At 45.4% G+C, this 25,060-nt stretch overlaps 1 protein-coding gene, 1 long non-coding RNA gene and 1 other non-coding gene across 7 annotated transcripts in view; 2 read left to right on the top strand and 1 right to left on the bottom strand.

Moving 5' to 3' along the window:
- Positions 1-814: 814 nt before the first annotated feature.
- LOC112623043 lies at positions 815-19,230 on the top strand. The gene is made up of 4 exons (XR_003119078.1): positions 815-937; positions 12,203-12,471; positions 13,247-13,801; positions 18,320-19,230. It is a non-coding gene; the product is annotated as an uncharacterized LOC112623043 (long non-coding RNA).
- Positions 5,514-5,617, top strand: LOC112615502. The gene has a single exon (XR_003117387.1). It is a non-coding gene; the product is annotated as a U6 spliceosomal RNA (small nuclear RNA).
- The window catches only part of ATP1A1 (ATPase Na+/K+ transporting subunit alpha 1), a 31,826-nt gene continuing 21,403 nt past the window's right edge, over positions 14,638-25,060 (bottom strand). For 3 of the 5 annotated variants that reach the window (XM_025383173.1, XM_025383181.1, XM_025383190.1), the window contains exons 13-23: positions 24,147-24,322; positions 22,710-22,846; positions 21,407-21,557; positions 20,655-20,823; positions 20,359-20,513; positions 19,908-20,031; positions 18,445-18,590; positions 18,191-18,321; positions 17,796-17,897; positions 15,443-15,534; positions 14,638-14,996 (exon numbers count right to left, since the gene is read on the bottom strand). In XM_025383173.1, coding sequence (XP_025238958.1) covers positions 14,968-14,996; positions 15,443-15,534; positions 17,796-17,897; positions 18,191-18,321; positions 18,445-18,590; positions 19,908-20,031; positions 20,359-20,513; positions 20,655-20,823; positions 21,407-21,557; positions 22,710-22,846; positions 24,147-24,322 — 1,412 coding nt within the window. In that variant the 3' untranslated portion in view covers positions 14,638-14,967. Of the gene's footprint in view, positions 14,997-15,442; positions 15,535-17,791; positions 17,898-18,190; positions 18,322-18,440; positions 18,591-19,907; positions 20,032-20,358; positions 20,514-20,654; positions 20,824-21,406; positions 21,558-22,709; positions 22,847-24,146; positions 24,323-25,060 lie in introns of those variants that run through there. The other 2 variants (XR_003119076.1, XM_025383201.1) reach the window with 2 other exon arrangements.

Raw genomic sequence — 25,060 nt, 5'->3', positions numbered from 1 at the left:
AGCTACTCCGGAGGCTGAGGCAGGAGAATCTCTTGAACCTGGGAGGCGGAGCTTGCAGTGAGCTGAGATGGCGCCACTGCAGTCCAGCCTGCGCGGCAAGAGCGAGACTCTACCTCAAAAAAAAAAAAAAAAAAAAAAAAGAATGAATAATTTATAATGGTGAAGCTTTGGAAGCCACTTCAATGTTAAACATTTGCGAGATGCTGAGAGAAGTGACAGCGTTATCAATCCAATTTTTTAAAGTCCTGTCATTAAAAATTGTAGGTAGGAAGCGTTTGTAATAACACAGTGAAAATGTTCATGTTACAAAGTGGAAAACAACCCTGGATTCAGGTTATTATGTGTGTTTTACCACAGCTGTGTAGAAACAAATCCATACACATGGAAATCGAATGAAGTGAAACGCATGCAAATGGTAATGATGCTGTGCTTGGGGCAGAATTGGAAGCAGTGTTAAAGTCATTTATCATCATTCGTGTTTTTAAAATGCCGTGTGATGGCTGCAATACTTCTGTAACGAATGATGTTTAAGCACAGAGCCCTTTACTGGCCGACGCGCGGGTGGGAGATAGCAGCCGCGCCCACGCTCAGGTGGCGGCTGCAGGCAGGGCCGGCTGGGGCCGCAGCGGGGTCCGCTCCCTACTGAGGACCCTCTGTTCTTCTTGCAGACGTAGGTCTGGCCGGGCTTGGAAGCGTCACCCAGCCTCAGGCCGAGGACCCGCCGCCAAGCGCCGCCTCCGCGGGATGGTCCTCGGCAGCCGCCGTAGCGCAGAGACGAATCCGCGCGCCCCCAGGCTGCCGCGCGAGCTACCAGGAGGCTTCTACCTGAGCGGCGTGTCTTCAGGACTTGGGCCTGGCCTCCTCGCCTGTGAGATGGCACTGTGGCAGTGCCCACCTCGTGGGCTGTGTGAGGGCCGAGTGAAATAGTGCATATGCGGTAAGAAAGTGCTTTTCACGGTGCCCTGTCCTAATATGGGCTGCCAGCCTAAGTACAGAGGCACAGTCCCAGCCCAAAGGCCAGTTTCCAGCTGAGCCCCTGTCGGGGAGACCACCAGACGGAACAGCCCCAGTCTACACTCCTGCACCGAGCGGGGGACAGTGTGGACGGCAGAGAGGTCTGAAGTCCCTTTAGAATAAGGATAATGCTTCAGGGTTGTTAAAAGGATTAAATGAGATGATATCTAAAGGGATTAGCACAGTGGCTGATGCTAAAATAAATCATTTTCTCTACTGCCACTGCCCTTAAAACCAGACGCCTGCAACAGCCGGCCGGTACGTCTCCTCATTTGTAAACTGGAGTTAGCAGGTGTGTTGTGAAGATTGAGAAAATTACGCATAGGCAGAACCTGGCGTTTAATATTTGGGAAATGGCAGCAATTCTTTCTTCACTAGATAATCTACAGGCTGCACTGTGGTAGGCACATATGCTTAGCACCGATTCTTATAAGTGCCGGTAAAGAGAGAGAGAAGACGTATTGTGTAAGTCGAAGGAGCCAGCCGTGTCCAGGCCGCAGCAAAACCTCAACAGTACTGTACCAGGGCCCTCTTCTGTGAATGAATCTCCTCTTTGGCCTGTTTGCTGTCTGTTTGCATTTGCTGCACCCGTCAGTTCCCAGACCTGGCCTCTAAAGCCAGGAGCTCTAGGATGCTTGTCCCAATCCTAGAAAACAAGTACAGCACACACCAACAGTAGCACCCCTAAAAGCCAGCATTACTGGCAGTGCAGGCCCTGCAACCCGTAGGTAAGTGGGACACTCTAAGCTTGTTGGAGACAGCTAACTCAGGGCCTGATTAGCTTACTCCCACCTCCTCTCTTCAGGAAATCAGACTGTGTAAAGTAAGAGAGAAAAGAAAATTAGCGTAAGTCTATTCCATTGTCTAATGAAATGTGTTTCACTTGTGTTAAAAGTGAATTGCGGGCTGGCGTGGTGGCTCATTTGCCTGTAATCCCAACACTTTAGGAAGCCACGGCAGGCAGATTGCTTGAGCTCAGAAGTTTGAAACCAGCCTGGCAACATGGAAAAACCCCATCTCTACAAAAAATACAAAAATTAGCAGGATATGGTAGCTCATGCCTGTAGTCCCAGTTACTCTGGAGGCTGAGGTGGGAGGATGGCTTGAACCTGTCAGGTCGAGGCTGCTGTGAGCTGTAATCACGCCAGTGCACTCCAGCCTGGGTGACAGAGTCAGTTCTTGTCTAAAAAAAAAAAAAAAAAAAAAAAAAAAGTGAATTGTAGTACCAGCTACATTTATAGAGCCCTTTGTCTTTACAGTCATGGTGCTAAAGTCTCTGATCTCATTTAATCCTTACAACCACCCTCACAATGCTCTGTCCATTTTACATATCGGAAAACTAAGACTCAGGTTAAGAGAGACTTGTTGAAGGTCACAGCTAGTAAGCTGCAGAGAACCAGAAAGTGAATCTGGGTTGACCTTGACTCTAAACAGTTTGCTTTTAACAACTATACTCCTTTGAACATATTTACCCTATTTTCTTCATTAAGTAAAATGCTTTCTGTGTCTTAATTTTCAGAACCTCTAATAAAACATTTTGCAGAACATATTTTCTAAGTATCCCTGATCCCCACAAACCAGGCTTTCTTCCCTAATCTTTTAGTCATTGCAAACATGTAATAGATGCATGCTGAGTTTGTGAGCTTGGCACCACACATGACAGGCTTTGGTTAGGGAATTCAGCTACAAGCAACCAAACCCTCAGAGCCAAAGCCAGGGGTGCTAGGACCCCTGGCCCTGCAGTGGCCCTGATACGGCCTTTCCATCCCCACAGTTACTGGGACAAAACGTCCTATGCTTTCAGCCTTATGTGGCTCCAGAGGTAGGATTTAATTTTTTAAAAATCTGCAATACTGCAGCAGAAATGTAGTTATGAGTCAGGGATGTGTACGTGTGTGTGTCTGTGTGTGAAAGCCAGTCTCTCAGCACCAGCTAAAAATGTGAAGCAGCAAGTCTGTGCTGGGAATTGAGGACACCATATGCTTGTATTTCTAGGTCTTCCTAAGAATTATATAACTGCCCCCAAAGCCAGGGGGCAGGAGCAGGGCCAGCCGTGGGAGACGTTTCCAAAGAGGAATGCTGAGGAAGGACTGACCTTGAGGAGACAGGGAGTTTGCCAGGCTGTGGAATGTTCCCAGCCTTGGGGCTTAAACAAAAACTGTATTCAGAGGGTGAGTGCTCTGTTGAGAACAAACCCTATCTGTCTCCTGCTTTGTCTCGGGGCTTCTCAAGGTGAGCCCTTTCTCTGCAGGTTCTGGATATTGAATTTAGAGGTGGGCACAGCTGCCAGAGCAAGGCCCTGGTAATCCTCCCAGCCATCTCTAATTAGCCGACTTCAGGGATCCCCCCGCCCGCCGCCCTTCTCCGGAGTCCTGAGGGTTAGGCAGAGGGGAGATAAAAGCTCTCATCTATTCATAGAATAAGGCTGCAGAAAGGCACCCTGGGAGGAGAGCTGTGGGAGGGAATACAACCAATCAACAAAGGTTTATCAAGGGCTCACCCTGTGGTCACCCTTGGGGGAGGGAGGTATCTGATTGGCCCCATCCTGCTGAGGGCTTCTTTACGGTATTCTTTCCTAGAAAACATCCTCCCCACCATCCTCGCTCCCCGCTCCAGATCTTACTTGACTAAAGCCCATTATTCTTATAGGCCTCAGTTCAGAGGCCTAAAACCCAGAGCAATGTTTTTCAAGCTGTGGGTCATGACCCATTAGTAGCTTGTGTAATTAATTTAGTAGGTTACATTGAGCATTACTGTCCCCCATACCCTCCAAAAAAACAAAAACAAAAAGAACAAAGGAAATAGAAAAGAGGCTATCTGAGCACACTGGACACCATGAAGTTAAGTGTTGTTTCAGTTATGTGTATACTGGATCATGATATAAAAAGCCAAATTCTTACTGGTGATTGTGATTTAAAAAAAAAAAAAAAAAAAAGATTCAGAAACTCCTGGCTTAGAGGCTGCGTCTGTCCGTATCCTTCTCACTGCAAGTGTCAGAAACCCTGGCTCAATCTAACTTAGATGAGGAAGACATTTATTATCTCACTTAAAGGGAAGACTAGAGGCGTTGCAGGCCCCAGGGTGGTTAATACAGTGGCTCAACCCTGCCACCAACAGTACCATGCCTTCACAGTGGGTTTTATCCTCAAACTGGTAGTAAGATGGTTACAGAAGCTCCATGTCATATCCAGAGAACACTCAGTGGGAGGAGAGACAAGAGACTAGATCTTTTCATGTCTCTGAGGAGTGAAGAAATTTTTCTTGGAAGCCCTCTGGCTGAATTCACTCTCTCAGTAGAGAATTGGTCACAACTGTATTCCTAAATCCATCACTGGCAAGGGGGTATAGGAGTCTCATGAGTAGATGAGACTGAGCAGGAGATCCCCCTGGAGCTGAACGTGGGAGAGAAAGGTGGATACAAAAGTGATCAAAAAGTAGGACCAAATGATAGAATGGGAGAAGATGCTTGCAATGTCTAAAACTGATTAATATCTAGAATACACAAGAAATTCCTACAAATCAGGAAAAAGACAGCAACCCCATAGAAAAATGAGTAAAAGATATGAACATGCAATTTATAGAAGAATTAACCCTAAAATCTTACGAAATATGATAAAATGCTCAAAATCATTGTTAATCATCAACAATATGAATTTAAATGAGACTTTACATACATTAGACTGAAAACAATTATTAATAGAAACCTGTGAGATCTGAGAAAAGTGAAAAAAAAAAAAAAAAAGGAAAAAAGGCCAGCTGGATAATTCCAATGATTGGCAGGGTGTGAGGACATGGGAACCTCACGCTGCTGGTGAGACTGTGGACTGGTGCAGCCATTCTGGAGGGCAGTCTGGTCTTCTTGGTGAAATTATGTAAATGAATATATCGTGTGACCCACAGTTCTGTCCCAGGGGAAATTCTCACAAAGTGAGGATGTTCCTGCAGTCTTATTAGTGGTGGAAGGGAGTTGCCCACCACTTGAGTGTCAATTATTGTGGAAAAGAATAGGTCAGATGCGGGGCGGGCACACAAAAAGCACTGTGCAGCAGTTAGAAGCAATGGATCAGGAGTACTCATAGGAAAAAAAAAAAAAAAAAATCTACTTGGTGGTTATGAGCTTTATTGAAAGTCATTTTCTGTTGAACATGCATACTGAGATGTATAATGGGTGAAACGATGTCTGGGATTGTCTTAAAATACTTCTGAAAGAAAGAAGTAAGGATGGAGTAGAGAGATTAGATAAAACACAGTTGGCAAAATGTTGGTAAAATTGTTCAAACTAGGTGATGGCTACATGGAGGTTTGTGATATTATCTTCTCTACTTTTGTGTACCTTAGAAAATTTTTATGATAAAAGTTTAAAAGTACATAGACACACACACAAAACAATACCCATGTTGCAAGAACACATTGAAGTAAGAAGATAAACATTAAAATGGTTGGTTACCTTTTAGGAAAAGAAAGGAAGAAGAGCTGAGTGTAGTGCAAAAAAGTGAAGAGTGCTGGCTTAAGAAGCACGTATGCTAAAATTGGAACCACACAGAGATGACCATGACCCCTGTGCAAGGATGCCGTGCAAATTCATGAAGCATTCCATATTTTTATAAGTAAATAAATGGAAAAAAATGTAAAGGAAAAAGGTCCAGAAAAATTGGGATACCCAAGTGGAGAACCGTTTGGATAAAGACCAAGGGGAGGGCATGTACATTTGGCAGGCAACCAGCAGGGCCTGCCTGGAGCCCATCTTTATTTTCCCCAGGAGCCTCCTCCCAACCCCTGAGGCTTGTTAGGCTCCTCCTGTGGTTTTCTGTGGTACCAGGGGATTTTCCTATTCTGGCACTTACCACACATCATCTTAAGACCTGCTCATTGCACTGTCTTCCCCACAAGACTATAACAGCGAGTGGGCCTATGTGTTTGTTTTGCTCAATTCCATGCCCCCAGCATGTGGCACAGGGTCCACCATTCTGGGTGCGCTCTAAAATCCATTTAGTGAAAAACAGTAGCCAATGTTTGTTGAGTATTATCTCACTTTATTCTACAACTCTGTGAAGTAGGAAATAGTATTTTCACCCATTTGATTAACAAGGAAATGGAGGAGGCTCGGAGAGGTTAAGAGACTTGCCTAAAGTCAGAGCTAAAGTGTGGCAGAGCAAGGATCCAGGCAGACCAGCTGCCATTAGAACCAGTGTTCTCAGTCTCTGCACCATACTATCTTGAAGAGGGATGGAGGCCAGTGGTGTCGAGGAGAGAAGCTAACACACTTGAAATATTTTTCAGTCACCATCAGACACTCCCAAACCAAGAGCTAATGTGGTGGTACAGGCTCTAGGAGCTGTGTGGTTGAGAAGGGAGTGGAGTGATCAGAGAGATAGGGAACACTGGAAAAGAGATTAATAGAATGTGATAGGAAGTGATTACAGTTGAATCCAAAGGCATCTTCCCTAAATTGTTATGGGGTTGAGATGGTAGGCTGAGGCCCAGCTCACACTTATGGGGGTGTCTCTTGCTTTCTAGGTAGTTCTTAATTAGTAGTTCTCAACTGGGGGTGATTTTGCCCTCCAGCGGACCAACATTTGACAGTATCTGAATACACTTTTCATTGTCACAAATGGAGGGAGAAGGGTGGCTAATGACATCTAGTGGGTAGAGCCCAGGGAGGCTGCTAAACATGCTAAAAATGCACATGTACAGGGTAGCGTCCCCCAAACAGATTCATCTGATCAAAATCTTAACAGTGCCGCAGTTGAGAAACCCTGCTTGAAACCCACCAGTTCTTAACCTGAATGATAGTTCTGACCATCATTCTGGTTCCACAGTCTTTCTCTCTCAGCTTCCAGAATCTCTAAATACAAGGACATGGCAAAGACACAATGTTTTCAAGAGAAGCCTGAGTGTGGGCTGGGCCTAGGGAGCCTCACATGATGGCATTTCCTTTGATGGTTCATTACAGCCCAGGGCCACTGTACCATCATCCTGCCTTTCTACTGTCTGATGCTTAATCCCAGTGGTGTGCTGGTTAATGTTTAACAACCAGCTCTCTGGGAAAACAAGTCCTGGTTTGTAGCATTTGGCAGTTTCCATGGTGCAACTATTCCAACCTTGGCCAATTTAATATTAGCAATGAGAAGTCACCTTGTTTGCAAAATTACTGAAAATTTAACAGATGAGCTGGTGTGAACCAGCTCCTGCACACCACTGCTTAGACCCCACCTTCCAATCTTTTATGTTGTCATAAGCCACATAAATGCGTACCCATTGAGTCAATGGCTTAACACAATAAAAGTGGATTTCTCACACAATAGTGTGATATGTTGTTCCTGATAGAGTGGTTCTCCCACATGCCCCTCCTCCAAGCAGCAGCTCAGGACCAGGCTCCTTCTGTCTTGGCACTTACTTCCTCTAGAGCAGTGGTTCTCAAACTTCAATATGCATCAGAGTCATCTGGAGAACTTAAAATGCAATTCCCCAGAGTTTCTGACTTAGTAGGTCTGGGATGGGACTTGCAGATGTGCATTTTCTAAACCGTTCCCAGTCTTTGCTGATCTTGCTGGTTGAGGGACACATTTTGAGAATCATTGCTCTGAGGCAGTGATTTGATTTTTTTTTTTTTTTTTTTTTTTTGAGATGGAGTCTCGCTCTTTTTGCCCAGGCTGGAGTGCAATGATGCGATCTCAGCTCACTGCACTGCAACCTCTGCCTCCGGGTTCAAGTGATTCTCCTGCCTCAGCCTCCTGAGTAGCTGGGATTGCAGGCGCCCACCACCACGCCCAGCTAATTTTTTGTATTTTTAGTAGAGACGGGGTTTCACTGTGTTAGCCAGGCTGGTCTCGAACTCCTGATGTCAGGCGGTCCACCTGCCTTGGCCTCCCAAAGTGCTGGGATTACAGGCGTGAGCCACTGTGCCTGACCTGAGGCAATGATTTTTTACCTTGGCAGCGCATTGGAATCACCTGGAAAGCTTTGTTAAGTCCTGATTCCTGGTTCCACTTCCAGAGTGTCTGTTTTATTTGGTCTAGGATGCAGCCTGACAATGGGGATATTTAAAACTCCCCTGTGATTTCAGTCAACAGCCAATGATGAGAACTGTTGCTTGAGGGCCTTCCTGTTTCTTCCACCATGCATCTGGTGGGTACACAAAGAGAGTGCTTTTTTGTGGAAGGGCTTATGGGCCAGGCCTGCAAGTGATATGTACATCAGGTGAGCTCCTATTCCGTTGCCTAGAACAGTCACGTGGCTGTACCTCCACAAGTTGGGGTGAGAAATGTGTTCAAGGTGGGTGCTTAGGAAGAAGAATGGGTATGGTTTGTTGAACAACTAATAAGTTTCTGCCATGCCTATCTATTAGCTACTCATTTGGAATAAGTATACCTAGCTAGCTGCTCAAGTGTATGGACCCACAAGAATCTGATGAGTCCACATTAGTATATGGGAGTCTCTGGCTTTAGGGTATGTTGAGGTAAAAACCTCTAGTGGCAACACAGGGTTCTTTTATGTCCCTAATGGGAAGCAGCTTGATCTAGTGGAAAGATTAAGGCTTATAGATATGTGTTCAAACATACTCTCAACCACTTCTTACAGGCTATTAACCTCTCAATTTCCCTCTCTGCAAAGTGGGGATTGTATTTACTTCTAGCTACTTCATAGGATGAAATGAAATAAAAAGTCCCCAAAATAGTGCTGTAGGCAGTAGTACATGTTCAATAAATGTTGGTTTCCCTTCCCTTAGAAAACATTGCCTTGTTGGCACCAGTGATAAGGGAACTGGATTGGGTGACCAGCAAGGACTCTGGGCTTCTCTCCTGGCACATGCACATCGGGTGAAGAGCTGGCTGTGAGCATTTTGCTGTCTCTTCTTTGGGAGAGAACCCATACACAGAAGATTTTTATAGTAAAGGATGAATGTTTGTTTCTGGGACAATATATAGTTGGCAATAATGTCCTCAGATGCTTGTCATTTTAGCAAAACTTTAAAAACTTGTAACTAGGCTGGGCACTGTGGCTCATAGGTATAATCCCAGCACTTCGGGAGGCCAAGTTAGGAGGATCTCTTGAGCCCAGGAGTTTGCGAGTAGCCTGGCAACATGGTGAGTGAGACCACATCTCTAAAACAAACAAACAAACAAAAACACCACCAACAAAAACCTACAAGCAGTTTTAAATAGAACAATGATTTATACTACAAAGACATTCTCTGCATTTACCGAATAACCTCTTTAAACAGCTCTTCTTTCCTATGCACAGATTAACTCTACTGCATCAGAGTCCTAAATGGGAAGGGAAGAGATGAGAAGGGATGAGATCCCTGCTTCTTATAGAAGACAGGGCCAGAAGGGACAGTGTTAAAACTTCTGTCAGCTGAAGGAAAATCATGAACACAGAGGAGGCCTCTCCACAGCCCACAGGAGGCAAAGGACACATCCCTGTATGCAGACAGCCGCAGCCTGGGGGAGCAGATCTGCCCATTCACCTAACAGGAGAGGCAATGCCGAGCTTGCCTGGGATTAGAGCCTCCCACCTTCTTGCTCCCCAGTTACACAAGTTGCAGCTTGATCACCTGGCAGCTCCTGGGGGCAAATCCATTTGAGTAACTGTTCAACAGCATGTGCTTAATTTCCAAGAAACTTTCCATGATCTTATGTTTTAACACCAACTCTAACCTTCCCTGTTGTTTTTCATAAAAACACTGCCCTTCTCCTATTCTTGGCCCCTGCTAGTGCTTTCTACCACCACAGTGAACTGCCCTAGCATGTTGGGAGCCCAGGATTCGAGCCTGTCTGGGTTCAGGCAGATTCGCCCAACTCTGCCACTTTGTGGCTGTGTGACTTCAGGCAAGTTACTTCACTTCTCTGAGGCTCAGTTTTTTCACTTGTGAAATGGTCATAGTTTAGGACATTGCCTGGCATGTAACAACCACTATACAGTAAGTAGCTACTTCCATTAGGTGGGAACAGCAGTGCGTTCCCCTGGGTTTATCTTCAGGAAACATCTGGAGCAGAGTTTGGGGTGGAGATGTGTGTGTGGGCGGGTGTAGGAGGTGAGTGACCTTTTGTTGAACTATGATGAAGGGCCAGTCACTGTACTTAGCCCTTTCCACATTTTCCTTCACTTAGTCTTCACAATAGCCTCATGAAGTAGGAACGGGGGTCACCTCCATTTTACAGACAGGCTTGGAGAGACCACATGACTTGCCCACATTATCCACCTAATACGCCCAGTATCCAGGCCTCCCAACCCACTACTGAGACTTACACTGTCTCCAGGCACACGGGTGAGGGGTTGGGGCTGAAAAGGAAACCCAGCACTTGAAAGTCTGTGGGCACAAATCCTGTGTAGCCCCACCAGCAAGCCTGAGCCCAGCCAGGAGATGCCTCCCACTGTGCACGCCCGAACATCCTGTGCACTCAGGTTTGCATCTAGGAGGGCAGCACACAGCGTAGCTGGTGGGAAATGTGAGACCCACCCATTCCAGTCTTGTTCCAGCCTTGCCGCCTCTTCTTAACCACAGGATACCATGGACAAGTCCCTTTGCCTCTATGCCCTCCTCCTTCACTAGGGAGTGTTGACCCCCTGTGCTAAGTGCTTAGTTTTCTTTGTGAGGCACTGAGCTGAGCACCAGGGATAACATGGAAAGAACAGATTGGCTTTATGACCTCATAAAGCTTAGCAGGAAAAAAAAAGGGATATTAAATTAATAGTTACATAACTGAGTAATATAGATAATTAGAATTGTGAGTTCTTTGAAGAAATATAGAGTACTTATCAACTATCTGATGGGAGATTCCAGTCTAGTTGGGGGAAGGGAGGGGTTTCTTGTGAGAGCATTAGAGGCCCAGGACGGAGACTAAAAAGCTCTGGAACCAGGCAGGTCCAGGGCTGATGTTCCTCTTGGTGTCTCTGTCTTTGTGGATCTCTTTACCTAGTACCTTTGCTTGCCATGGGTCCCCACTCAACTTTCTAACACCCTAATTCCATGCATGACTCATTCTTACCCTCTCTAACTTCAAAGTCTTGAGAGAGGAGAGGCCCTAACTCACAGATGGGTAGCAAGTCGGGGCATGGATTTCCCTTGGCTAAAGTGGCAGCCCTAAGCCAAGAAGCAGACTCAAAGTGATAGTTAAATGTTAAAATGATGGCTGTTTGGGCAACAGAAAAATATGCATGCATCCATTCATTCAGTAAACATCCATAGCATTAGATGCTGGGGAGGATATAGCCTGGTCCATGTCATCTAGGAACTCATAGTCTATCTGGGAACAGGCAATCAACAGAAGTGGAAATGCTACACTAAGGTGTGCAAAAGTGAGGATCCAGACCTAATGGGTATTCACAGGGTGAGTGGATTTGCCAAGTGAATGAAGGTCGGGGGTAAGGTGGGTGGGTTGGGAGAATGCCAAAGGGACTTATAGGATGGCAGAAGAAAGGGTGTATGGCACATTAGGGGACTGCACAGGAGTTTGAATGGCTGAGCAGAAATGGGTTTATGTGTTGGAGTCCAGTGTGAAGATGGATGGTGGAGAGGGGCAGCCATGTGGGCTTGGAGGGTGGATTAGAGCATTAGTTCTTAGATTTTGCTGTGCATCAGAATCACCTGGAAAGCTGCTTCTAACAGATTGCTGGGTTTCATCTCCAGTTTCTGATTCAGTAAGTCTGCATCAGAATTTGCATTTCTAACATGCTGATGCTGCTGGTCCAGAAACACTTTGAGAAATGCTGGATTAGAGAAAGGCAAAAATTAGGGATACCACCAAAAAGCTGCTTCAGGCACCCAGATGTAAAGGACACCGGCAGTAGAGAGAATGAATTATTGAACAGCAGCCACTATGAGACTCCCTTTTATGCATAATTTCACTTAATCCTTTTAACAGCTCTGAAATATTCTAGAGTAAAGGAAGCACAAAGAGGCTTAATTATGTGCCCTTTGTCATTCAGTGATGGGTCACTATCTGTGTCTATGTTAAAAGACACAAAGTCTACGTTCTCTACCACAACATTGGAATCCACAGTAATTGGGTGAGGGGCAGAGCAGGAAAAGAGAGGGCTCGCTCACCTCTCCGGTTTCTGCCTTGAATAGTAGGGTGCTGAATGTCATCACTGCCTAAAGCATATTTATTTGTGGAACCTCAAACTTAGGCTTGCCATTGGTACTAAGACTCAAGTATGCTGTGCTCTTTCTGAACAAATGCAGATGTCCAGGACATACTGGATTTGTACATCCAGGGCTCAGGAGAGGACCAGATTAGAGCTGGAAATCATGCCAGGAAGAGTATGAAGCAGGGAGACAAGGTGTGGAGGCCCTCCCTGAGGAAGCGAGGGGTCAAGCCAGTGAAGAGGGGGCTGAGAACTAAGGAGTGCACAGAGACAGTGACAGAAAGGTGGGAGGTCTGGTTTCCGGAAGTGTGTGATGGATGGAAGAGATGCAGCAGAGGTCAAGGAAGGACTAAGATGCATCAGGAGGTCAGTATGAATGACCTCAATCAGACAATTTCTGTGAACTGGTGTTCATGGGAGCTGGAAGAGGCAGAGGGATGATTGGGAGGTGAACAATTAGGAGTGGCAGTGACTCTTCTAGAAGTTTGTCCATGAGGGAGGGTGATAGCTAGAGAAAGGGGTAGGGGTCAGGATGTGAAAGGGATAAGACTCCAATTTAAATGCTGAGAATGACCTTAAGAAGTTGAACATATCAGTGAGGGCCCATATATTGAAAAAGGTATGTGGTCAAAAGTGTTAGGAAGGCATTTAAAAGGGGGGTCAGAGACAGAGATCTGTAGGGAATTGACAGTGCTGAGGGCCATTTTGAGAAGCTGCTTGTGAATCCTCTGGAGTGATTTTAGCTGCTAGTGACAGGGCCAGGAGGAGAGTTTGAGCGTAGAGGTAGAAATGACAGCCCAAGCATTCCTGCTTTTAGAAAGCTAGGAAAGCTCTAACCCACAGCAGGCCTGGCTTTGGTGCCAGCTTTACCCCTGAAGAGCAGCTCACTTACCTGCTCTTCCTAAATCAAATGTTTGGCTGTAAAACTTTTTATTCAAAGGATTGTCACATAGTAAAGGGCAGAAATGTTCTGGTGGAAAATCGAGTGGGAAGTTCAGAGCCTGCCTTTTGCCTCACTCCCTCCAGGGTTTCCCCAGAAGACCAGGGCTTCTTAGAGCTGTCAGAGAAACACTGGCTTAGCTTTCTCTGGGGTCCCCTCATCAGAAGCTAAAGTCTCAGTGTTTCAAATCTTTTGCATCAGGAAATGCCCACGACCTCCATCACAGCAGCTAAGTGCACTGGTCTTCTCCAGGGATGCCAAAAGTAGACATACAGGGAGTCGAGGTATGGATACCACCAGTGTGCCAGCCTGAGCTCACAAGAGACGTCTTGTGTGACTGGCCCTGCCGTCACAGCTGGGCCAGTAAAGTGCCTTCCAGGAGGATCTAGCTGCTACCTGACTCACAACCCTCTAATCCCAAGATCTTTTAGTTCTGTTAGTTTCATCCTAGTTTCCTTATCTTGGTCTGAGCAAATGACACATTTTAAAGATGACTTGCAGACAAATGTAGAGATCATCCCAGGGGAAGTGCCCCAAGAAAGGAGAGTCCAAGACCACCTGCCCCTGGTGGGTTCTGCGGCTGGAGTGGGTGGGTGCAGCAACCACAGCCCCAGTGTACAGGAGTCACTCCTGCCCTCTCCCCCATTGGCCCAGCTTGGAAATGCACAGCAACCAAGCATGAGGACTGAGTTAAGCTTTTCAGAGAAAAAAGACACTATGATCATCTGGCAGATCACGATCAGTTTGGTGCCAGAGGTAAGGAGTTTGCTTGTTGTGTTTGCTTGGAGGTGACACTTGGCAGTGACAGCCTGGGAGAAGCACCAGCAGTTAACAGCACTCTGCACCACTCATGGCTGAGACTGAGGGGAGCCTTTTACAGCAGCTCTGAAAGCAGGAGGTGTTCTCAGACTTGACCCTGAAGTAAACACATCTCTTTCACCTTTTTCTTGAGTGCCTGCTGGCACATAACCACTTGCTGAAATTGTGTCATTGATGCTAAATTAGGAACACATTATATGGAAGGAAGGGAACCACTTCTCAGCACACATGCCCAGGCAGACTGTGTGGGATAGATTTCTGCTTCTCAGATAAGCCCTGGGCTAGACATACTTGAGAGGTGGTGGTGATCTCTGGAGGGAAAGCAGGAAGGCTTCAGGTCTGTGTTTCAGACTGGAAGAGAAGGGCCTCGTCTGCAGTTTATTATACTCTGAGGCTCTGGAAGTCCTTTAGGCAAGGTGCTTTTCCATCAAAAAGCCAGATGCGAAAGCAGCAGGTGGAGTTACAGCCCTATCACCCCAGGCAGCAGCCAGAAAAAATATGTCAGGTAAACTCACCTACTCCAAATAAAAGAGCATGGGCAGAATGCTTCCTCTTAGCCAGTGGTTTCCAAACTTGAATGTAAATCAGAATCACCCGAGGGCTTATTAAGCCACATTGCTGATGCATCTCTGACTCAGTGGGTCTGGGCCCACCTTCCTAGCAAGCAACCAGGTGATGCTGATAAAATGCTGGTCAGGGATGCACATGTTGAAAACCACAGCTCCAGATCACATAGACATCTGTACCAAAGAAGTGACGAGGGCACAGACAAATTCCATTATAATAGCCATCTTTATTTGTAAAAATCCAGATATAAAATGTATTCTTTCAGTCTTTCCGGGTGTTCCTTTTTTACAAAAACAAAAAGGCACATAAAAACCTTCCCCGCTGTCATTTCCACAGATGGATGGTTTTCAGGCAGCCCTCCCCCCTCCCCCCATAGAGCTACATGCTTCATTCCAGGACGTCTCGCTTCCCCACATGCTGCGGTGCTTTCCTACCAGGGTAGAGTTCCAAACTCCAAGACTGAAGTACACAAAGAGGGGGTGGGTGACGGATGCAGAGTATGTGGCCTGATGCTCCACGGCGTGCAGGACGGGGGGCTAGTAGTAGGTTTCCTTCTCTACCCAGCCTGTGGGTGGCAAAGAGACAGATAAGACACACAACAGTGAATCTTCCACGCTCCAGCATTACAGAGGGAAACGGATGAAAACCAGCCTGAGGATGACGGGGGTAGGGTGTGTTAAAATCCAAATTCAACATGGGACCTCAACTGTACTTATTTAAATGTTTTTTAGGAATACCAAGTTACCTGGAAAGATGGTTTAGATTTCTGACAAGTTTTCACTAAATCATACTTGGTTTGTATTTTAAAGTCTAAAACATGACCAGTCCTCAAACTGTAACTGAGATCTACATTCTGAAGATGTGACTATGGTCAGTTTGCTGGTCCAATCACCTTAGCTAATCAGACTGACCACTGAGGGAGCCCAGACACCTCAAGGGAAACAAAAAGCCAACAGAACTACAGCCCCTCCCCGCTTCTCCTCCAACCAAAGTCAGAATGCCCATAATTACCGCCAGGGCGTCTCCTGATGATGAGTTTTCTGACTTCGTCATATACGAAGATGAGAAGGGAGTAGGGGAAGGCACAGAACCACCAGGTAGGTCTGGAAATAGAATGAGGTACCAATTTATACGCACGCGAACACAGTTCAAATAAAGAAAGAGAAATTGCACGTCACCACAGTGACAACGAAGTAATCAGTCTGAAAGGAGAAGCCAAGTACAGTCACAGTTAACTACTGAGTCATTAACAGAACAAATAAAAATGTCTTAAAACAGATTGCTTGCTGCTCCATGTGCCCAGGGCCTAGAGACGCAGAGGAAATCAGTCTGCAGACTTTGTAATGGAATCCCTACTCATCTTCAGTTTGGGTTTCATAAGAGTTGGTTTATAGGATGAGCAGAGTACATTTTCTGTTAAACATCCCAGAGCAACTGAACATTTTTTTCTTTCTTTCATTTCTAAAGTGTTTAATAAGCTTTTAAGACCATCTGCCTAATATCCCAGCATTTGAAGATAAAGACCTGCCAGTGTGGGTCAAAACCAGTTTATTCATTCCCCAAATTTGATCTCTGACAACAGCATTTGGGATATGCAGCTCTATTCTGAGTCCTAGTCCTGGGGACTGAAAAAAGCTGAGCCCAAAGACTTCCAAGGGGCCCAGAGGCTGAGCCACACAGTCTCCAGCCTGCTAACAGGCTCCAGGCAGCCTCCATGATCACCAGCTCCCTGCTATGATGTGAGAAAGGCTGTCCCTGGGCAGGACTCTGGTGGGTCTCCTCTTCTTCCTGTGTCTGACACGGCAGCTAAGAGAGATGACCTCATTTGACTCAGTCACCGAATAACTGAACCACCTTCCAAAAATGGGCAGAACCTGTCAGAACAATCTCTTTGGTGGTGGCAAAAAAACCAAAAAAAACCAAAAAAAAACAAACAAAAAAACACCATGGAAGGACCCAGAAGATGGAAATGCCCCCTTTACAGTGTGATTTTCCATCAGCCCTTTTGGAAAGCTCTGTGACCTCTCCCAGCCCCTTCTTGATACATAATGGCCCAAGCTGACAGAATTCAATTTGGAGATGCTGGCCCCTGCTGTACACCAGCTTTGTGTAGGGAGCTAGGGATGCACAGAGAAGAAAGACACTGTGGCCCATGCCTTCTAGATTAAAACCTAGCAGGGAGGTGAAATGATAAGCAACAAGTAATGCCAGAGAAGCACAGGCCCTGGAGGGACAAGCTCTAAGGAAACTGGCCCTGAAGGGACTATCGGGATTGGCAGGGTAGGAGGGAACAGAAGGAGGGATGTGGGGAGGAAGCATCCTTACCAAATACAAAGGAAGAGGAAGAAAGTCGAATTCACCTAACATGAGCTTGGATGGGTAAGGGATACAAGATAAAGCTATAAAGACAGGTTGGGACAATGAGACTGACTCTGGATGCCAGTCTCATCTTGCACCACAGATGATGTCTGCACATACCCCACAGAAAGTGAATGAGGCTGATGAGTTCTGGTTACTTTAGGGATAAGATGAGCTAAAGGAAGTGCTGGCAACAGGGGGATTGAGAGATGGTCCAGACGGGTGTAAGCAAGGATGGGGACAGTGGTAATTCAAAGGAGACTAATGCTTTAAATCAAAAGCTTCGAAGGAACTTGTAAATGGATCCCACAATCTGTGGCTTTGCACGTTTTAATCAAGTTGCAGCTGCTTAACCTCAATCAGGTATCAGTTACCAGGTATCACCAAACATAACCAATGTTGCAAAAAGCTAATGGAGTTTGTGATAAACCCTCTATTTGAAAATTCAACTTTATCTGAAATGCAGAGCCATTCACTGCGTTTAAGGCCAAAGACTAGCAGTGTTTCCTTTCATCAACTCTACCCATGACTGATTATGAAGTAAAAGGGACCTTAGATCTGCTTCTCCAACCTTCTTTGAGAGCAGAAGATTCAGAGTCCCAGAAAGGTGGAGGACTTGTAATGGGACAGTGACTAAGTAAGCAAATCAAGATTTGAGCGTGGGCGCCTAAGCTCCAGGGTACCCCCAGTTGGCCTCTAAAGACAACTGGACTACAGCTGTAGTAGACCTGAGTGTTCAATGTGGTTTGCTGTTCCATGGAGCTAAAGCCTGTGTGGCTTTATCTTACCTTGGGCCAAATCCTAAGCACTAGCTGCTATCATGGAAGCCTCAGGATTTGTTAGTCTGATTTACTGACATGTAAAGCTTTCCCAGTTTTCTGATCCATGGGAATTTTTGTACATACCACTAAAAATTCTGAAAATAACAGCTATTACCACAAATAATGGGGGGACAAGCCACATATACTATTTCATACTTTTTGGAGCTACAAGAGGATCAACTTACTTGAGGGGATACATCCTAAGAGCAACACCCATTCCAGGGCAGTAGGAAAGGAAAGCAGCCAGGGCTGTCTCTTCAAAGAGGCCAAATATCAAGATCTTGTTCCTAAAATCAAAGTGGGGGAGAAAAAGCTTAAAAGATGCAAATAAAGGTTTATCTTTTAATGCTATGCATTAAAATGGCAGATCAACATCTTTATGTATTAGCTGTACTTGAAAACTTGGAGGTCAGGTGAAAAAACTAGAAAATTACATTTCTTGCTTCCTAAATTTGCCCTATAAACTAGGGATTCCAGAAACCTGGCTATATGTGTCACATGTTGAGTTTTTGGCAAAGGGTTTACAAATCACCAGTCCCCTTCTTTGAGCCAAGGCCCTGATATGTCCTTCATTACTTACTTCATCCCCTGCTGGAAGACCGAATTCCTCCTGGTCTTACAAATGACCAAGTCGGCCCACTGCACCACCACGATACTGACGAAGAAGGCTGTGTGGCAGGTGAACTCCACGATTTTCCTCTGCTCATAGGTCTGAAATGCAGAAGGCAGAAGATGAGCTCTGGCTCTTCACCTGCATGGCCGGTGGCAGTGTGGCCTCAGTCTTTTGGGGCTTGAGGAGCTCTGACATTGGTCAGGTCAGAGGCGCCCACTCACCCACTGCTGCCCGTAGCTGTCTTCTACATCGTTGATCCAGCGGTCATCCCAGTCCACTCGGAGGCCCAACAGGTGAAGTGGGAGGAAGCCGTTCTCAGCCAGAATCACAAAGTAAGTAAAGAAGCCGCCCAGGGCCTGGATCATACCTAAGTTGGAAAAACATCCCAATTACTAGAACCTCACATGCAACGGTACCTGTATAGCCTTTAGCTGATTACTGCGGCGGGCCTGGGAGAGCACATATGGAGGAGTGTTTCCCACTGGTTGATAAAAGCACAGGGAAGAACTGCCTGGTCACTCACAGGCTATGAGGGATGGGATGGAGAACCCCAGAGGTACACTCCAATCTCAGGGCCCTCTGCTTTTGGAGTCACTTTTTGGAGCTTACACAGAGACACATGTGCCTTGCTCTCAAAATGCCCACCTCTGTTACTTGACTGGCTGCTTCTAAGGGCATGACCCTCAGGGGAAATCCACTTCCCTACTTTTTAATCTCTGACAAATGATAACTTCTTTTCCATCTTTCAAAATTCCTACATGCTGCCATTTTTCTAGCCACTGTGGTACCTTCTGACTCTCCTTTACACCTTCAGGACCCTCTTCCCCTGGCATCCAATTTAACCACACTGCTCCAAGTTCCTCAGGGCAAGGTTTCATCCTATACCACCAGAGACCTAGTCTTCCTTCCTCTCAAAAGTAGGCCTCCTTGGAGAAGGTCAGGATGGGCCACCAGCCAATCACTTTGTTGCCAAAAACTGTCTAATGAATCTTTGCCATAATTTCCACAATGTTCTAATCTGTTCTACTTTATCCAAGTGTTCACAGTTATGTGACCCATTAATCCAGGAGAATAAGACATTCATGGTGGCTTCACCAGGTTCTCTTGAAAGAACCCTAGGCAGAGGATTTAAAAACAAATGGCATGCTGATTGCCCACCACCTAGACCACCTGTTAGCTAGTCATGCTCCACTGTGGGGGCAGAAGTCCAGCATAAGGTGGATGGAGGATCACCCTTTGGTGGTGACCTACTAGCCAAACCCTCAAACACATATACTTTCTCCAATGCCTAACTCTCCATCCAAGTGAGTGACAGATAAGTGTGTATCTCCAGGGAAAGCAGCCTGTGTGTCAGCACACACAATTCCTCAGAACCATGCCTCATGTTCCGCAAGGCTCAGTGAGGAAGGACATCCTCTTTTCTCAGGCAGAGTTGAGACCAGTTCCAAGGTGCTCAGTAGAGAAAACCAGTTTCCACAAAAGGTAACTGGGCAAACAGCAACAGATGTATTCTCACATGGAAGATAGTTTACAGAGACTCCACAGGCTCACCCTGTTAGGGCTCATCCTAGACCTGAAAGTCACCCTGGATTTGCAGTCTCTGAAATAAATCACAACCTGAAGAGGACACCATCACCTCAGATGCCTTAGATGTGCCAGCTTCCCACTCCAGGCTGCAGCTTACCAATCTGCCCATAGGCCATGCTGATCAGCCTCTCATTCACAAGTTTGTCTGTTTTGGGATTTCTGGGCTGTCTCTTCATGATGTCACTCTCAGCCTGCTCATAAGCCAGGGAGATGGCAGGAACCTGGGAAGGGGTGGGGACAAGGAATTTAATTACTAAAAATAAGGAAGCTAATATGGTGAACCTTTTGTTATAAAATTCTTGCCCTCCCATTTAAAAATCTTTTAGGTGAAGTACACAAAAATAAAGATTCCCATCTGATGTTAACTGTTGCCTTGAAGAGCAGTAATACTGATTCTGTGATGCGGGGATTGGGACACACACTGGATATTGGTCCTGAGAATTTCTTTTCCCAACACCAGCCTCATGGATGCCGGGAGCACAGTGCCAGTGAATGAAGACACAGTTCACACCTCACTACTATTGATCTGTGGCTGTTGCGACACTCACCATGTCAGTGCCCAAGTCAATGCAGAGGATGGTGACAGTCCCCAGTGGTAGTGGAATGTTTGCAATAATAAATATCAGGAAGGGGGTGATCTCGGGAATGTTACTGGTTAAGGTATAAGCAATGGATTTCTTCAAGTTATCAAAGATCAGACGACCTATGAAGAAGCAAGATTTTTTACTGTTAGCTTATGAGAGAAGCACATTGGAAACTGAACATATCCAAGAAATATACAGAAATGGATGCTAATGGGCAGTATCTGAATAATATCTTGGTGTACACCTTAAACAGCTCTCACCTTCCTCTACTCCAGTCACAATTGAGGCAAAGTTGTCATCCAAAAGAATCATGTCAGCAGCTTGCTTGGACACATCTGAGCCAGCAATCCCCATAGCAACCCCAATGTCTGCTTTCTTCAAAGCTGGAGAGTCATTCACACCATCACCAGTCACAGCCACAATAGCACCCTACCCCAGAAAAGGGAAAATGGGTTAATACCAATCACTGTTTCTAGTGATGGAAATAGTGCGACGCATGCCCCCTCTGAGCACTCATTACAGACACTACTCCTTTCCTACTGAGACTATTTATGAAGCCTGAGAACCATCATAGGGAAGTATTCACACAGGCCCTACACCAAATAACAGAACTGACAAGTGACAACAAACATAGCCCCCCGCATTAACAAGGGCTACTCAAAGTAATGACTCTGGTGGGTGGCACTCCAGAAAATCCCATTCCTGTATGCATGCCCAGTAGTCTCCTGACCACTCACATCCCTACTGCAAATACTAGGACCCCATATCAGATGACTCCACGGAGGGGTCAAGCTCTGGGACACAGTGGGACACCTGGACTTTAAAGTGCTTCTGTCACTGCTAAACCATTAACAAGACACCCTCTCTATGCCTGGGAGCTTCCTTCTGGCCTGTTTTATACAGAGTCTAATACAGCGAGGTTTGCATCCATCAACGTTGCTGTGTTTCCACTGGAACTCCAATCCCTAAAGCCAACAGTGCCCAAAGCAGCCCGATCCTTGTGCTGGCTGACCTGTCTCTGGCAGCCTTCCACAATGATGAGCTTCTGCTGAGGGGAGGTCCTGGCAAACACTATCTCAGTGTGGTACTTCAAAATGTCATCCAGCTGCTCGGAGGTCATGTCCTTTAGATCACTGCCATGCACTACGCAGGCCTTGGCATCCCTAGAATTAGGACAAAAGAAAAAAAAAGTCACTCATCACATCACCAGCACGTGTCCATCACCTCGAGAAGGGATATTCTTATGCAGATCACTCTGTAAACAAAACAAAGAAGGAATTTTCCCCAGCATGTAAAAGCTATTAAGTGTTCAGTACTTTACAGGTTACAGAGCATTTTCATATATTTTATCTCATTTGAGGCTCATGACAATCTTTGGGGCAGGCCTGTCTGTATTCTTTCCCTACCTTTATAAGACATGCTGAAATATAACCAAGTTTTAGCTGGGTGTGGTGGCTCATGCCTGTAATCCCAGCACTTTGGGAGGCTGAGGCGAGCGAATCACTTGAGGTCAGTAGTTCGAGACCAGCTTGGCCAACATGGTGAAACCCCATCTCTACTAAAAATTTAAAAATTAGCTGGGCGTGTTGGTGGAGGCCTGTAATACCAGCTACTTGGGAGGCTGAGGCAGGAGAATCACTTGAACTCAGCAGGCGGAGGTTGCAGTGAGCCAAGATCATGACACTGCACTCCAGCTGGGGCGACAGACTGAGACTCCATCAAAGAAAAAAAGAAATATAAGTTTTAGACAGTGGCAGCGCTGATACAAGACCAAACCCTCCTCTAACCCTAACATAGGGTGAAAGGGTCCTAAACCTTAAAACGAAACCAATTTGCTATTACCTATTTTACTTCATTGCCAAGTGTTTCCTGTGTTTGCCTGAATGACCTAAGTAATTGTCCCTTCCTTATTTTATTTTGTTAGTGTGGACCTGGAAAGTGTCAAGGTGCTAGGTGCTAGGCAGTAGAGCTCAGTGGTTAACAGCATGAAATCAGAAGCTAGACTGCTGAATTTACTATATGACTTCACCAGTTCTGAGGTACTTCAAAAGCCTCTTGAATCCCTAGCTTCCCTGCTCTGCAAATAATAGGTCACCATATCAAGCTCTTAGAACAGTAAATACCATCTAAATGCTAATTATTATGACTTGCTCTTACTTAAAATCCTCCTTAGGAATGACAAGGTTGCTTTCTGGCAGTGCAGGTACATTTCCTACTCAGAGCAAGCCTGGATGCAAACCATTATAGAACCACACTGAAGATTTTAAACCACCACTACTTGCTCAGCAGACTGTGATTTGAGCTTCCTGCCTTACCTGGGGTTCACCTGGCTGACTGGGATGTTGAGGCGGGCAGCAATGTCTTCTACGGTCTCATTGCCTTCTGAGATGATGCCCACACCTTTGGCAATAGCTTTAGCTGTGATTGGATGGTCTCCTGTGACCATGATGACCTGTAATAAACAAGACAATGTGTTGAATGCAACTGCCAAGTAAATGACCTTAAAGTCTTATATCCAGTAGGCAAGAGTAAATACTAAGGATGATTCGGCTTAGAGTATCAAAAGTAAAGGAATGCAAATATAAAACTAATAAACATCGATTAGCCAACGATATAAACATATGTATCCACAGAAAGGAAACACAAAGGCAATACTCAGGTTTTATCTTGGTACACGATCACTAGCATATACAATGTCTATTTTTCCTTCTACACAGTCACATAAAAATACTCGAAAATTACTAAACCAGCAAAAAAAAAAAAAAGATAAAAATCTGATGCTGGTGGGACTGTGAAGACACCACATGCTACTGGCTAGCATTCTCAAATTGGCACAATTTGGAGGAAAAGCAACATGTGACAAGAATTCAAAATTGTTATTATTTTTTGATGCAGTGATTGTACTTAGAATATACTTTAAAAAGAGGTAGTCAGAGTGGTGAGGACATAACTTCTACAAAGCTTTTCAGGGCAGTATTAATCCTGAGAGCAGGCCAGGTGTGGTGGCTCACGCTTGTAATCCCAGCACTTTGGGAGGCTGAGGTGGGCAGGTCACCTGAGGTCAGGAGTTTAAGACCAGTCTGGCCAACATGGTGAAACCACATCTTCACTTAAAAATACAAAAATTAGCCGGGCGTGGTGTCGGCTAATCCCAGCTACTTTGGAGGCTGAGGCAGGAGAATTGCTTGAACCTGGGAGGCGGAGGTCGCAGTGAGCTGAGATCGCACCATGACACTCCAGCCTGGGCGATAGAGCGAGACTCTGTCTCAAAAAGTAAATAAAATAAAATCCTGAGAGTAAAAAACGGAAACAAATCACATACCCAGCAACAGGATTATTAGTGCACTTGAGTAACATTCAGCTACTTAAAAAAAGACGGATACACAGAGGACACCACACACTCACTAACAAACAGTTAACTGAAAACACAGAAGATATGCCATTCATTGCATAAGGTACATTAATTTAGAATAATGCAATGTTTTAAAACTTCAAGTCTTTTGCTGTTTTTACTTTGCTTACATTTCTTTTTTAAACAACTGCTTTCCAAAAAATTTTTAATTTCTTGTGTGTTTACACCATCATTTTAATACTATTTGGTCTTTTCTGGGTGCAAGTAAAGCTTTGGAGATAGAAATTAATACTCCAGGTGAGATAAAACAGTGGCCGTCCGGACCTCAAAGGGCAACATTCACTGAGTAGGGTGTCCCAAGGCACTAAGAGATGAAGCCAAGGAGGCGCCTGGGCACTACCTTAATTCCAGCACTTCGACATTTGCCCACGGCATCAGGAACGGCCGCCCGTGGAGGGTCAATCATGGAGATGAGCCCAACAAAGCACAGATTATCGATAGGGAAATTCACATCGTCGGTGTCAAACTGGAACCCTTCAGGAAACTGTTCATCTGGCAGAAAGAGGTGGCAGAAACCTGCGAGGAGGACAGGAGCCTTTGAAAATTTCAGTGACGCCAGGCAGTAAGAAGGACAACAGCAGCCTATTCAGCCCGCCTACCTTTCTCTGGAATGTTTACTTTGGAAAATTTTTAAAGTCTATATTTTTATAACAGAGTGAGGGTTTTGTTTAACATTTATGAACGACAGAGTCACTGAAAGAAAAAAAGCATTTGAAAGAGAGAATCCATCACACCAGGCCTCAGAGGAATTGGAAATTGTTTAATGTGGAGAAGACTGAATTGATAACACTAATTTTGATCACCAGGATAGGGTTCTAGACTTGCCCACTGATGATGACACTAAGTTATTTGGATTTGGCAAATCATGGAGTTACGTGCCTCAGCTGCCTTCTCTGGAAACATCAAGGCCATACCTCTGCTCTCTTGTTCATTTAACTGAAACATATTACCGAGCACCAATATGGGACATCATACTAGCTACTTTTGAGGATAAGCACAGATCAGATGCATTCTGCCCAAGGGGTTTATCATCTAGTATAGTTAATACAAAAATCAAGATAATGTCAGACACTCTTTTCAATGTTGTATGGGGTTACAATGATCTTTAACATGCCATGTAGACTCAAAGAAGAGAGACTGCTTCCACTCTGGGGTGGTGGAGGTAGTGAAGTGAAAAATACTTAAGAGAAGATAGCAATCCTTCGGTTGGATAGACACATACGAAAGATACCATGAGTTAGATTTACCCAAGTT

The sequence above is a fragment of the Theropithecus gelada genome, chromosome 1 (genome assembly GCF_003255815.1).
Source record: "Theropithecus gelada isolate Dixy chromosome 1, Tgel_1.0, whole genome shotgun sequence".
Taxonomy (NCBI): Eukaryota; Metazoa; Chordata; class Mammalia; order Primates; family Cercopithecidae; genus Theropithecus; species Theropithecus gelada.
The sequence above is the reverse complement of the archived record's forward strand: the minus strand, read 5'-3'. Positions and strand labels throughout refer to the sequence as shown.